General features: G+C 44.9%; 2 protein-coding genes across 2 annotated transcripts in view; both read left to right on the forward strand.

Moving 5' to 3' along the window:
- On the forward strand, positions 1-12,081 carry LOC125429760 (zinc finger protein 436-like). Its single transcript, XM_048491164.1, has 9 exons — positions 1-45; positions 277-388; positions 1,557-1,627; positions 1,808-1,934; positions 2,391-2,462; positions 4,656-5,844; positions 6,022-6,207; positions 11,691-11,807; positions 12,072-12,081. Exons 1-9 carry the CDS (start codon positions 28-30, stop codon positions 12,079-12,081), a joined length of 1,902 nt encoding a protein of 633 aa, XP_048347121.1. The 5' UTR covers positions 1-27.
- Positions 12,082-12,428: 347 nt separating this feature from the next.
- Positions 12,429-14,887, forward strand: part of LOC125428610 (gastrula zinc finger protein XlCGF26.1-like) — a 57,284-nt gene continuing 54,825 nt past the window's right edge. Inside the window, exon 1 of the mRNA XM_048489026.1 lies at positions 12,429-12,889. Within this exon, the coding sequence (XP_048344983.1) occupies positions 12,539-12,889 (351 nt within the window). The 5' untranslated portion in view covers positions 12,429-12,538. The remainder of the gene's footprint in view (positions 12,890-14,887) is intronic.

Below are 14,887 nucleotides of genomic sequence, written 5' to 3' on the forward strand. Positions count from 1 at the left end.
GGTTTCCTCCTGAGTCAAGCAGAAGAGATGAGGCAGGGAGAGCAGGTAAGGAGGTTTCATTCACTCCATTCGAGGACAACCTTCCCTAAGGCTTCCCTATGAGATATTTGTGCCTGTAAAGAATTCACTTGAAAGAAACCCCAATCCTGATTCTTGCCCCTGTGGTTGAAGTAGCTCTGCTGGTCACTGCAGGGGTGGGGAATCTGGAAGTATAGGACCCATCTCCTCAGCCTGGTCGATTCCTTCCCTTACCCATCTCGCTTCTTGCTGTTTCAGATCTGGGGACCATCTGTGAAGATGGAAGCTAAGTTCCAGGTGGAAGGATTTCTTTCAGAGGAGTGGCAGAGGACACAGGCTGAAGAGCATGGCCAAGTTGCCCTCTCACATGGTAAGGTTGGGGCATATTATGAAGCCGTAGAATAGACAGTTTAAGACAGGAGAAAAAATAAATACTTCTGCACAGAACGAGTGGACTTCTGGGGCTCAGGGCAATAGCATGTAGTGATGGCTATTCAGTTGAAAGGGGAATGGAAATATTAATGGAAGGCAAATCCATTCTTACACAAATTAAAACATTCCTATTTCACCTTCTTGCTGTTAGCAGGACTCCAGGTGTTTCTTTTAAAAAAGGTAGACAAATCTGGGCATAGCTGTAAGCCACTGTGAATAAATGGAATTTCCCATTTAGGCTTTCCAAGGGCATCTTGGGCCACAGTCAGAAACAGAATACGGGATTAGGAATACCAGATCAGTTTCTGGCACTTCTGTGAGCTAATAGATGGTGCATGGTGTGGACGTGATGCCATCTTGACAAAAACCTGGATTCAGGTGCTTTGCAAACCCATTAGTATACCCCTAGATATTCCAGAGCATCAACTGATATGCTAAAATCTCATCTGGGTTTTCAGCTGGCTGTAACAGCAACCTGTTGTGTGGCATCATTTCCTGCCCCCTCTTGCTCTTCTGCTGGGCTAAACATGAGGGCACATGACAGGGCCTGGCTAGGGGAGAATGGCTGTCTGTGCCTGGGCTAAGGGGCCCTTGAGTCTTATCCAGCAGTTACCTTTTAGAGCTCCAGAGTTAAGAGGGCATTAATCACCTCTCACAGAAGTCTGAAATGTGAGTGTCTGATACTTCCATCTTTCATCTCCCACAGTTTACTAAAAATAAACACAAGTTCTCTTGAGTGTGCACAGTACACATGTTTCACAACCCTCGGATTGAGGGTGTGTGAAGCACGAGCCAAACAAGCAAACAAAATCGGGTATCAAGGCTGATGCTTGAGAGCAAAGTGGGTGGCATTTATGGATGATCGGGCCATCAAAATAGATACCAATCCTGATGCCTACCTTTCTCTCTAGTATCAGAGGAACATGCCTATTATCTTAGCTGCTGTTAGGAACACAGGCAAGATAATGCTTCTGTGGTTGTCTTGTTTGTGGGCTTCCTGGAGGCACCTAGTTGGTCATTGTGTGAACAGACTGCTGGGCTTGATGGGCCTTGATCTGATCCAGCATGGCTTTTCTTATGTTCTTCCAATTTTCTCTCCCTTGCAGGCACTGGGGAGATGTTGTTGAGCCATCCATTTGTCAGGGGTGTGGAAACAGCTGCTGTGCCTCCAGTCCAGGTAGGGGAGTTGAGCAGGAGACAGCTTGGGTCCTCCTTTCCCAGGGGAACTTTTGCTCATTTTGCCAGACAAAAGAGGCTCTGAATGCCCCTCTCTTTACCCATTGCAAGCTCCCCCTCCTGCAGCCCCCTTTCTCTGTCTGGCATCATCTCCCAGGAGACAATCTGCTTTTCCTTTCAGACTCCATTTTCCTTTGAGGAAGTAGCTGTGTATTTCACCCAGGCAGAGTGGGCATTGCTGGATCCTGGTCAAAGAGCTCTCCACTGGGAAGTCATGCTGGAGAACTACAGGAGGGTGGCCTCTCTAGGTAAGGTTCTTTCACAGGTGCCAAAGGTGCAAAGTCCTGCCATTGGGATGGTGTGTGAAGTAAACCTTGACCAGCAATACATTGTTTTGAGGCCTGCCTCTCTCATTGCACCTCGGTGGGGGCGTTGAGGTGGTGGGATGGCAGTGAAAGCTGTGTTCAGCATTGCTGAGTAGAGCAAACCAAACTGCCTGACTGGTCCAGGGCTAATTGAAGCCACTATTGTGGCCATCACCCAAGCCACAGAGGCTGCCCTGAAGAGGCATGCCCTAATTTCTCAGTTGCCAACCTTTACAACATACCCATCCACCTGAATGGGGTTATGGTTATTGATTATCTAGAATACTATTGATTGGGATCTGGATTTGGATTTGGGATTGGGATTTGATCTGGACCATGTTTCTACCCTTCATGAATAATTGTTCTTCTTTCTTGGCTTTCTTTCCTCCCTGATATAAGATTCATTACCCAAAGAAGCCAGGAATGTTAGAGAGACTCCAACAGAGACAAACAAAAGCCTCATCTCCAAAGGTGAGCTAAAGACTTTCTCAACAAGTCACAAGATCTACTGAACCCTGGCAGAGGGAGGCGGGGCTAGGAAGGTGGTGTCAGGGATTCACTGTGCTGGTTTACCTCTGACAACATGGCTACCCCATCAGTCCTTGCTCTAGAGCTGTTCTTCTTGCAATTAATACTAGGTGGGAGCGCTCAGCCACAGAGTGTATCATTTAGCTCTCCTGGGTGGTTTTTTGCCCAAATGCTGGCCCTGTTGTGGACACTGATTTTTCTGTGTTCTTTCCAGGAAAAAAAATACTATCTTTGTGTTGCCAGCAAAGACCATTACGCTATGGCTGCGCAGATGCCCCTCCATCGCACTTCCACACTACTCTCCAGATCTGACATAAGTGCCCCAATTACAAAATGTAACGAATGTGGGCAATGTGTATACCAGGAATATAAAATGAGACACTATGCCCACTGGCAACAATGGTATTACAAAGGAGATAAAGTGCAGTGCAATTTTAATAGTGACAGGTGCTCTAATATAAACGTGTGCTACATATCAAAAACATTTTGTAAGCTATGTGCGTGTTACTAAGAGCTATGCATTTTGTATAATGATTGAATACACCTGTGCTTAGTCAGTGGGTGGAAATATCCCCGTTAGGTGTCAAGTCAATACAGCACTGTTAATTCAGCTATAGACTGCAGAGGAGGTAGTGCAGGAGTAACACAAGACTTATGTGAGTTTTCTTAATTGTTTTTTGGTTCTGTATAGATGTTTTGTAGTACTTAAACTGCGGACTGCATTTTGGTTGGAGCCAGAAAAAAACCTTGTGGCTGAAGCCATGAAAACAACTTGATAACAGACTGTTCATGACTCATGTAGTGAGCCAATTAAGTGCTGCAACTTTTGTGCAGACTAAAAGACAGTTGTCTGTACACTGCTTATACTCCTTTTTAGGAATTACCACCTCTAAAAGTTGGAAGACATCCTGTTTGCTGACTAAATTGTATCTCTTTCTGGTAGGCACAAGGCCACCATGTTCTTGTTATGTTTTTGATATGTAATGCACGTTTATATTTGAGCACTTGTCACTATTAAAATTGCATAAGTGCCCCAATGCAAGAATAAATGCCCCTTAAGCCATCACAAGTGGCATTTCAGCTGGCACCCAGGTTGTATCACTACCATAGTGCTTTCTGAGCTCAGATGTGGCTTTTGAGGGGCTTAAATACAGGCTTTCAGGGGAAGGGTCTCTTGAGAACTTCCCTACCGGACAAGACCCCCCTCCCTCTATTTCCTAGAGTACTCAGGTAGATCAGTGGTCCCCAACATGGTGCCCATGGCGCGCCAGGGTACCCACCAACACCTTTTCTGGTGTTTGCCAAATGGTTTTAGGAAGTGGGTGAGGCCAGGTACAGTTTTTGATTGACTATATGAGATTTGATTGGTTGTGCAGATTTTTTTTAATGTTCCTTTGGCAGCAGCTTCCAACACAGCACGTGAATCTGCACAGTGTTATTGAAATTAAGCTTTGGCTATCATTTTATGGATTGCTTCACCTCTTGCAGCAGCCATGTTATTGCTGTACCCATCATGCCATGTCAGAATTCGAGGAAAAATTTGGGGAGGTTATTTAAGAACAACCCCATTGAAAAAGACCGAAGAGTCATCAGCCCTTCCCTGCAGAGCTTACAAAGCTGTATTCAAGCCTTACTTTCCCCACCAACAACTGACACCTCTTCCTAACACAGTGGGGGTCCCCTTTGAAATCTGGGGTTAACTGGTTGAGGTGCTCCCCCCTCTCCCCCAACTGCAGCAAATGTATCTTGTGGAGCAAAAACCAGTTCCTTGTGGCTTTTATCTTAACAAGACTGAAACTCTGTATAATTTCAGGGCTAGTATTCATGCTAATTTCTTGTATTTAGTTGAAAGACTTGCATGGGAAGTCAAATGTGGAGGGAGGCAGAATGATTCTTTGCCACCTCTTTCCTTAAACTGCATTCAGGCAGCTCTGGGGAAGGATGAGATAGTCAGAATATATAAGCACTGCTGGAGTGCCTAGGTAGAGAAAAGATGTGAATGCCAGCTCAGGGTTATTTGAGGGTAGCAAGATTCTGTGAACATGTAAACAAAATGCACGTCCATAGATCAAGAGTGCCTGATTTGTGGCTTGTCTTTTTGCATGAATGCTGATTGGATATCTCTCTTTATTCCAGTAGAAGATGTTGAGGAAACAGTTGGGGAATTCCAGAGATTCTCATTGGAAACAGACAAGGAAGAAGACTCTCAATGTAACTTCAGGTATCAAGATAGGCCAGATAGGATGGAGGGAAATGATGGAGAGAAGATGAGGGAGAAATCCATTCCTTTCCAAGTAGAGGATTCCCATGATGTAATTCACATGGCAGAAAAAACATTCTTGCACTGGGGGTTGAATGTATCAGATCAAACTCAATATGGTATCAGTTTGCAAAAGCACCATGGAAAGAAGGCCCATGATTGCTTCCACTGTGGAAAGAGCTTCCTTTGTGGAGAAGAGCTCATTAGACACCAAAGAATCCATATAAGAGAGAAACTCTATAGCTGCTCAGACTGTGGCAAGAGGTTCTCAGAAAATTCAGATTTTCTTCAGCACAAGAATTCCCACCATTTAGGTGAGAATACATTTATCTGCTTAGAGACTGGAAAGAAGTTATCTAATGGGAAGGGACACACATGTGCAAAGAGTTTCCATAGCAGTTGTGATCTTCAGCATCATTTACAAACCCACACAGGAGAGAAACCTTTTCAGTGCTCAAAGTGTGGAAAGAGTCTCAATCACAAATGCAGTCTTCAAAAACATCAAAGAACACACACAGGGGAGAAATCTTTCAAGTGCTCAGAGTGTGGGAAAAAATTTAGTCAGAGTGGCAATCTTCAAAGGCATTTCAGAACCCATTCTTTGGAGAAACCTTTTGAGTGCTCAATGTGTGGAAAGAGTTTCAGACACAGATGCAGTCTTCAAAAACATCAAAGAACACACACAGGGGAGAAATCTTTCAAGTGCTCAGAGTGTGGGGAAAAATTTAGTCAGAGTGGCAATCTTCAAAGGCATTTCAGAACCCATACTTTGGAGAAACCTTTTGAGTGCTCAATGTGTGGAAAGAGTTTCAGACACAGATGCAGTCTTCAAAAACATCAAAGAACACACACAGGAGAGAAACCTTTCGAGTGCTCAGAGTGTGGAAAAAGATTTAATCAGAGTGGCACTCTTCAAGTGCATCAAAAAACCCATACTGGGGAAAAACCTTTTGAATGTTCAGAGTGTGGAAAGAGATTTTCTCTGAGTGGCAGTCTTCAAAGGCATTTCAGAACCCATACCATCAGAACACCATTGAAAATGATGCCATTTGGGGGTGGATTTCAGTCACAGATGCAGTCTTCAACTGCATCAAAGAAATCACACGGGAGAAACCTTTCGAGTGCTCAGTGTGGAAAGAGATTCAGTTGGAATCAGTCTTCAAAAACATCAAAGAACCCACAGGGGGGAGAAACTTTTTGAATATTCGGAGTACATCAAAGAAACCACAAAACCTTTTGTATGCATCACTTGTTTAAACTAGGTAGCCCAGATTCTCCTTTTAAATCCACCTTAAAGGGAGAATCTGGGGTCCCCAGTTTAAATAACATTGAAAGTGATTCTGTTTCCCCCAATTGGGGTCTTTGGACTGAATGCAACATCATAAACAGGGATGAAACTTTTGAGGGCTCTGAGGTAGATTCACATGGGTAATAAAACAGGCGATTTTGAAAGCATGGTTTGAAAACAGTGTAAAATGGTTCAAAATGGTGTTAAGAGTTTCTGCTGTTATTATTGGCATGGCGTTTTTTCACATTGCTGTGTAATACATGCAGAATTTTGCTTGAGTTGGAAAGAGATTTTCTCTGAGTGGCAATCTTCAAAGGCATTTCAGAACCCATACTTTGGAGAAACCTTGTGAGTGCTCCAAGTGTGGAAAGAGTTTCAGTCACAGATGCAGTCTTCAACTGCATCAAAGAAATCACACGGGAGAAACCTTTCGAGTGCTCAGTGTGGAAAGAGATTCAGTTGGAATCAGTCTTCAAAAACATCAAAGAACCCACAGGGGGGAGAAACTTTTTGAATATTCGGAGTACATCAAAGAAACCACATAAGAGAGAAACCTTTTGTATGCTCAGAGTGTGGAAAGAATTTCGGTAGTGGTGCAGATTTTCAAAAGCATTTAAAAACTCACACAAGGGAGAAACCTTTTGAGTGTTCATAGTGTTGAAAGAGATTCAGTCAGAGTTGCAGTCTTTAGCTGCATCAACAAACATACACAGGGATGAAACTTTTTGAGGCTCTGAGGTGGATTCCACATGGGCCAAAAACAGCGGTGTGAAAATGGTTTGAAAACAGTGTAAAATGGTTTAAAATGGTGTAAAAGAGTTTACACTGTTTTCGCAACGTTTTCACACTGCTGTTTTTGGCCCATGCAGAATTTGCTTGTGTGGAAAGAGATTTAGTCACAGTGGCAATCTTCAAAGACATTTCAAAACCCACACTTTGGAGAAACCTTTTGAGTGCTCAGAATGTGGCTTGAAGAGTTTCACTCACAGTCACATCTGCAAACCCACATGGAAGAAACTATAGTGTTGAGGCTGAAACCAAAGAAGAGCCTGCAAGCTTAATCCCAACTGCTCTGGGAGGCAGGATCGCTGTCCAAGTGTACAGTCAATAGCTCCTCCTGGGACCTTGAGAGCCCAGTCTCCTCAACCTTCCCTCTGCAGGAAGATAATTGCTAAAAAAATGTGCCATAAGGGACTTCAGCAATGGCCCTTGCCAGAAACCAGGCTGCAACAAAGGTTGAGGCAGGAGGTGGAGGAAATAGGAGAAAAGACAGATGTCCGTTGAATATGTAGTGAGAGTTCACTGTGAGTTTCAGTGGGCTGGCCTGTTTTCAGGAATGCATCATCCATCTAAGGGCCAGCCAGCCAGTTCAATAGAATTTAGCTATATGTGGATAACAGGGTTTCTAAATTAAAATACAGCCTACCTTTCTGTATGCTTTTGGTGTCTGTGTATGTGTGATACAGCCTGCTTTATAAATATTATTCTTCATTGTTCAGCAAAAGAAGAAGAGTATGGATTTTTATCCCCCCTTTTCTCTCCTCTAAGGAGACTCAAAGGGGCTTACAAACTCCTTTCCCCCCCCCCCCCCCCCACAACAAACACCCTGTGAGGTAGGTGGGCTGAGAGAACTCAGAAGAACTGTGACTAGCCCAAGGTCACCCAGCTGGCATGTGTTGAAGTGCACAAGCTGATCTTGGTATCCCAGATAAGCCTCCACAGCTCAAGTAGCAGAGCAGGGAATCAAACCTGGTCCCCCAGATTAGAGTACACCTGCTCTTAACCACTACACTATGCTGGCTCAGCAAAGGCGAAGAGTATTTTTGTGGGGTGGAGAGTCCAACAATCTCCATGACTGGTGGTTTATTCCAAGGTTTGCAGGTATAGACAGTGATCAATTGTATTTTCTACATGAAATTCTGAGGCCTTCCAAGGAAATGGCAGACTGTGTGCTGATACTTAAAGGCTAAAGAGGATGTTTCTTATGCAGACCAGCCCTCTCCTCACAAAGGAAAACCTCTGTGCATGCTAAGAGGCATTATGTTCCCTTTAAAATTGCCACTTGATTGCTAAGGACGTCATTGCATCTTTTCAGTAGCAACCAGCACAAGCCATTCTGATGCCAGAGCAGAGAATTTGACTAAACCTGGTGTTATACAAATACGCTGTCTGACCCTGGCATGTCATTCAGCTGGAATAACATCCACATCATTCATTGGGTCAGTGGCATATCTGTGTGTTGGGAGGGGAGACACTGCCTCACTTAACCACTGGTGATTAAGCCAAAACATAGGCAGGTTAGATTTGTGAAGTTCATTGGTATTTTTTAGAGTGTGTTTCTGTTTTGGCCTACAGGAAGGGCACATTTTAAGGCTAGCAGTACCAAAATTTCAGGGATTTTTTGGGAGACTCCTGATGATATCACCCAGGTTTGGTGAGGTTTGGTTCAGAGTCTAAAGTTATGGATTCCCAAAGGGAGTGCCCCCATCCCCCATTGTTTCCAATGCGAGCTAATAGGAGATGCGGGCTACACCTTTGAGGGTCCATAACTTTGGACCCCCTGAACCAAACTTCACCTGCTCCTGAGTAATGGCTATCAATAGAGTCTGACTTAAGATACTCTGAAATTTTGGTGCTGCTATCTTAATAATTGCACCCCTGGCAGCAGGCACCCCCTAAATTTCCCCAGATTCTCCTTTTAAATCCACCCCTTCCTGCCAATGCTTGTTTTCTTTCTTTCTTTTATTTTCTCCAAGCCTAATGAAGGTTATCATTATTATTAAATCCACCCCCTTTGGCATGGATTTAAAGGGAGAATCCACCCCAAAACAGCATCACTTTCAATGTTGTTTAAACTGGGGACCTCAGATTCTCCCTTTAAGGTGGATTTAAAAGGAGAATCTGGGCTCCCTAGTTTAAACACCATTGAAAATGATGCCGTTTGGGGGTGGATTCCAGCATCACTTGTTTAAACTATCTTCTTACTGGTTTAACATTATCCACTGGGATGATAAAAGATGCAGACTAACATCTTGTTGACAGGACACCTGCTGAAGAGGAAAGCTTTCAAAACCTGCAACATCATCCTGAACATGATTGCACAGAGGTAGGTCTCTCTGGATCAAGGTGACCAAACTGTGCTTGACCCGAAGCTGTCTGTTTCATTGCTGTATTTGCCTATCAGAGATCTGACCTGACCTTTAGGGTGGTAGCAACTTTTAGTACCATGGACTCTGAACCAGCAACTCAAAGACACCAAAAATGTATTAAAGAAAAGCACAAAAATAAAGTTTAAAACAGTGAAACACATCAAGGTACAAAACAATTGCAAAAATAGAATTACAACCGTACATACCACAATGGAACTCTTAATGGAAAGGCACTAGTTGTCTCAAGTGTGTGTGCAGAGTGGAAACAGTAAGGGATGGAATCAGTAGGAAAGAGTTAATTAGCTAATTCTGATTAGCTGCAGCAAATGACCCTTGAATGATCAATGAGGGTACTTTATAATTAGAACATTCTAGGCTGTGAGCGACTTCACCCCTCCTATACAGGACAAAACTTTCCCAGGGTAGCTAGCTCCAACTGGATTAAATTAATGGAGCTGACACCATCCTTCTAACAAGGCACAGAGTACCCTCGAACAGGTAACATGCTCACCCAATTAATAACATCCGCAGAGGCTGAAACACTCACCCAAGACTGGAAATGCTGGACAGTGCTTGTTACCCAATATGATACTTAGCAATGATGTATTTGATGATGATAATGCAGTTATGCACTCTTGTAATTCATGAGAGAGAGAGAAAAGATTTTTCTAAGTTTTAACTTTCAAAATGGACTCTCTTGACAGTGACCCTGCTTGGGTCCAGCCACATTCAGTCAATAGACATGCTCAAAAAACTGAGTCATGCTCAAAAAACTGAGTCATGGGTAAACTGGAGTGACTGGAGTGGGATCAAGTTTGGGAGGAGATTTCCTCGTTCATAGTAAAACTCTATGGAGAAGAAGAGTTGAAGTGTACTTCTGGTTTGAATCTGCAAAAGATCCTACCTACTGTGGGATGTACAGTCTTTAAATAGGGTGAGAAAGTACTGGCAACATGACAGAAGAATTCAAATTCAATTACAACAGCGATAATGTAACCTCAGCTTGTGGGTTCTGTGGGGCAGTACTTGGAAGGAGTTGCAAAGAACCAAATTTAAACAAAACAGTTTACTTCTCTTTACAAATAACATTAAACATCAACATTTAACATTTAAATTCAAGGTCCTGTTCAGGTTGCATTTCAAGTCCTTCTAGTTACAGTCTACTGATACTGCCAAGTCCAATTCTTCTTTGCAAGTGGGTTGGCTCCTGAAGACTCCAAGGGCTTGATGAACAGGATGCAACATGATGAAGGTTTCCAGGAGAACTCTCACCCATTACAACCACAAAAAAGAAACCCTGAAACAATAAACTCCAACATTTACAACATAGCAAAAACAAACAACTACCTTCCCAGTAGTTCCCAATAATATTGCAGTTTACCTTAACAAGGTGTTAAGGGCTTATAGAAATCAAGGTCCGAGTCTGGTAGCCTTGTCTTCTCCAAAGAGCTCTGCAGCCTTTCTGCTGCTCTGAGTCTCCACCCCCTTACTGGTTCAACCCATTCTGGGCATGGGGGTTACAATAACACTTGTCAAAATTAAATTGTAGTCAGAAGGACCTTAGTTAAGAGTTCAATATAACATAACAGTTGCCACACTGGTCTTCACCACCAAAACCTATCAAACACAAGATAACAACAAATCTCGGTCTTTGACTTGCTCAGAAGCAGCAGCGGGGAACCAGGGAAAAAGAAAGGGAGACCAGGTCATGGTCTAGAGCTGACACCATCCTTCTAACAATGCACAGAGTAACCTTGAACAGGTAACTGATAGCAGACTTGAGCGGTACTACTCAAAGTAGACAAGTGGCCACCTGTGGATAACTTGACATATACAGCAAGCTCCCACCTTCAGGAAGAAGAAATACTCCACACAGCAGATTCTTTCAAAAGAAGGCTTTTACCATAGAGTTGCTATATATACAAGACACTATATACAGAGTTTTCAAAACAGTCCAACAAAGTGCTCCGCCAGGCACTTGTTTCCCTAAGGAACAAAAGTACAGTACAGTGCTATTGCTTATATACATAGTTCCACCAATCATTGTAAAGGTCACTCGCAACTGGTTTGAACCGGTCTGCCTGCTGTTCTCCAGCTGTCAGATCATTCCTTTCCTTGATGGCTCATTCCTCTGCTGGATAGGATATGATAGTCATGATCTAACTGTCATGACAGTAACATGCTCACCCAGAGGCGGAGCTATAATAACAGGGACATATGGAGACAAATGTTCCTGCATGGCAGGAACTTGATGGCCTTTGTGGTCTCTTCCAACTCTATGATTCCATGCAGAGGCAGAGGTATAACCAAGCAGGGTGGGGACAAATGCCCCGGGCAGGCCGCTGTTGGGTTACATGGGGGGGGGGGTGGAAAATCGCCCCCCCCAGACCCCTCCTTCCCCCCTTGGCCAGGCTTGGCCCCTCGCCTAGACTTTTCTGCACCTCTCAGCCCCATGGACCCTCTGTTGGTTGAAGGAACAGCCTGGCGGCGCCACCGTCTTACACCCCTCAGACCCACCAGGCTGCCCGAGACTGCTGCCGCGCCATTGCCCCCTTCAAGGCCAGGAATGAAGACATTTTGCACGTCCTTGGGTACTTGAGTTCCATAAAATGCTGTTCTCACCTCACTGTTCTGTTGTTCTGTTAAACTGTGGGTAGATGTGCCAGAGGTGGGGAATGCAGGGGGAGTTGTTTGTTTGGGATAAATGTGTGGGCAGAAGCCAGCAACTTCAGTTCAATAAAGTTCAATAAAGACCCAGTTCAGTAAAGACTTCTGGACCTTTCATAGGCCCTTTCCCCGTGGGCCTGGCGAACAGGGGTACACTGGCACATGATCCCCCGGGGCCGTTTGCACAGTGCTCTGTGATTGGTCCCAGTGCCCCAGGGAAGGCGGCAACGGATGGCTATAGGTGGTGGAGGGTGGCAAGAGATGGGAAGGGATGGGGAAAATGGGAAGTGGTGGAGGAGGGAGGGAAGGCCTCTGCCACTTGAGCTATGGAGGCTTATCTGGTGAACCAGATTAGCTTGTGCACTCCAACACATGCCAACTGGGTGACCTTGGGCTAGTCACAGTTCTTCTGAGCTCTCTCAGCCCCACCCACCTCACAGGGTGTTTGTTGTGGAGAGAGGAAGGGAAAGAAGCTTGTAAAGCCACCTTGAGTCTCCTTACAGGAGAGAAAGGTGGGGTATAAATCCAACTCTTCTTCTTCTTTTCCAGGCGTCATGCGATGAGAGCGGGTTTTTCATCAAAAGAGAGAATACATTTTGGAACTATGGAGTCCAACAAGTTACCATCCTAGATATACCTGAGCCATTTTGCTTGCATGGGGATAGGGAGCAAAGGGGTTTTTTTTTTCCCCATCACCGGTCCCTTTTTCATCATTTCACCAGCTGGTCTCTCGTGCAATGGGGCCATCATAGGAAGCTGCCCCCAGATTTGTTCTGTGCTTACTTCTGGGACTGGCTGTTGGAGGGAACTACATTTCCTAGAAGGCCTTGCGAGCACCAGAGAAGTTAATCTTGCATTTCCCAGGCGTCGTGTAACGGAGGCGGGATTTTCATCGAGGGGAAAAAGGAGATTTGGGGGCTATGGAATGCCGCAGGGTCTCTCCCCTTTCTGGTTCCCCCCCCCCCGGCAGGAGGAAGAATCTGACTTTGACGCTCCGGAGGAGAAGGTGAGTGAAGCAGATCTTGGGCCAGAAGAGGGGAGGGGAGAGAAGACCCGCACCCAATAAGGAGCAGCAGCGCGAGACCGGCTCCCCGGGCAGGATCTGGGCTTGGAACTAACCCGGGCTTCCTTTGTTCTCAGCCCCACTCCCCCGTTATGCCGCCCGGTGGAAAACCAAAAGGGAAAACCTTTAAACAGTTTTCCTTACGTAACCTCAGCTTGTGGGTTCTGTGGGGCAGTACTTGGAAGGAGTTGCAAAGAACCAAAATTTAAACAAAAACAGTTTACTTCTCTTTACAAATAACATTAAACATCAACATTTAACATTTACAATTCAAGGTCCTGTTCAGGTTTGCATTTCAAGTCCTTATATTTACAGTCTACTGATATTGCCAAGTCCAATTCTTCTTTGCTGGTGGTTGGTTTTGAAGACTTCAAAGGCTTGGTGAACGGGATTCAAGATGATGAAGGTTCCCAGAAAACTCTCACCATTTTCATACACAAAAACCCTGAAACAAGGTGTTAAGGGCTTAATAAAATCAATCAAGGTCCCAGCCTGGTAGTCTCGCTTCCTCCAACCTCATGAGTTCTGCAGCATTCTGCTTCTTTTCAGACTCCACCCCTTTCTGGGTCATCCCATTCTGACACAGGGGTTACACTTACTCCTATGGGATGCTCTTTGGATATCAGGCTGTGCCGGGGGCTGGCTAGTAAAGCTGCGTGACACGGAGGGAAGGAAGCCGCTCTAAAGCTACTGTGCGGACAAGGCGCGCCGGATCTGGAGCTGCGGAAATAGATGCTCCAGTAAGCCTAAAAGCCAGCGGAGAGAAGTCAGGACAATCGCCGAGTTGCAAGACTGCTAAATAGTTCTGTGGTTTTTCCCCCCCCAAAAAAAGTACTGGGACGGTGGATCATGCTCTCCCTGAGAATCAAACTCTAAACCACAGGTGTCAAACTCGCGGCCCTCCAGATGTCATGGACTACAGTTCCCATCATCCCCTGCCAGCATGATGGGAACTGTAGTCCATAACATCTGGAGGGCCGCGAGTTTGACACCTGTGCTCTAAACAAAGCCTTGCCTTTGAATCCCGATTGGGGTAGGCTAAGGTTGTTCAGCTGTGATCGGCAGAGGTGTTTTATTTGCTATACAAGCTGCAGAATTGATGGGGGAGGGATAGGGCTTTTCAGGGATCTGCACTGACTCCAGTTAAGTAAGGCCACTAGTCATGGTTTTCTTGGCCTGGGGACCACAATCTCTGTTTCTGAGGTCCTTTTGGCAAAGAGGAAGGATGACACTGAAACACCCCCACCCCCACCACCCCCGATCAATTCCTCCTTAGGGTTGCCAGTTCTGGGTTGAGAAATTCCTACAGATTCGGGGGTGGAGCCTTGGGGTTTGGGTAAAGAAACAATCTCGGCAGGGTATAATGCCAGAGGGTCCACTCTCCAAAGCTGCCATTTTCTCCAGGAGAATTTATTGTTATCTGGAAATCAGTTTTAATTCTAGGTAATTTATAGCCGCCATCTGCACACAGGCAACCCTAGGTGCACTGGAAGAAATGGCTGTCTGGAGACTGAAGTCAATGGTATTAATGTATCTTTCGGTAAAGTTGCCTGTCTGTGGGCATTAACCAGACTCTGATATTGATAATAGTAGTCTTTATTGATAAGTCTCAGCAAACCAGGGTACCAAACTGTTCATAGCCAGATCTGAAAAGCACAGGAAGAGCTAAAGAAGATACAGGGTCAGCTCAAGCCCCCCTGCCCCCCGCCCCCCCCCCCCACAATTGACCTTAATTAGGTCGGTTGATGTCTGCAGAGCTGGAGGCAAGCTTTAGAGAAACACAGAATGCCTCTTCAGACAAAATTGTTTCAAGCAGAAACTTTCTGAAGAAAAGCATTATTATGTATTTCTGCCATTAAACATGCAAGACAGCATAGTAGACTGGTACTACAGTGGTATACAGTCAGTTAGGGTTTTTCCTTTAATTGGACTTGACCAAGA

This window comes from Sphaerodactylus townsendi, linkage group LG03 (assembly GCF_021028975.2).
Source record: "Sphaerodactylus townsendi isolate TG3544 linkage group LG03, MPM_Stown_v2.3, whole genome shotgun sequence".
Lineage (NCBI taxonomy): Eukaryota > Metazoa > Chordata > Lepidosauria > Squamata > Sphaerodactylidae > Sphaerodactylus > Sphaerodactylus townsendi.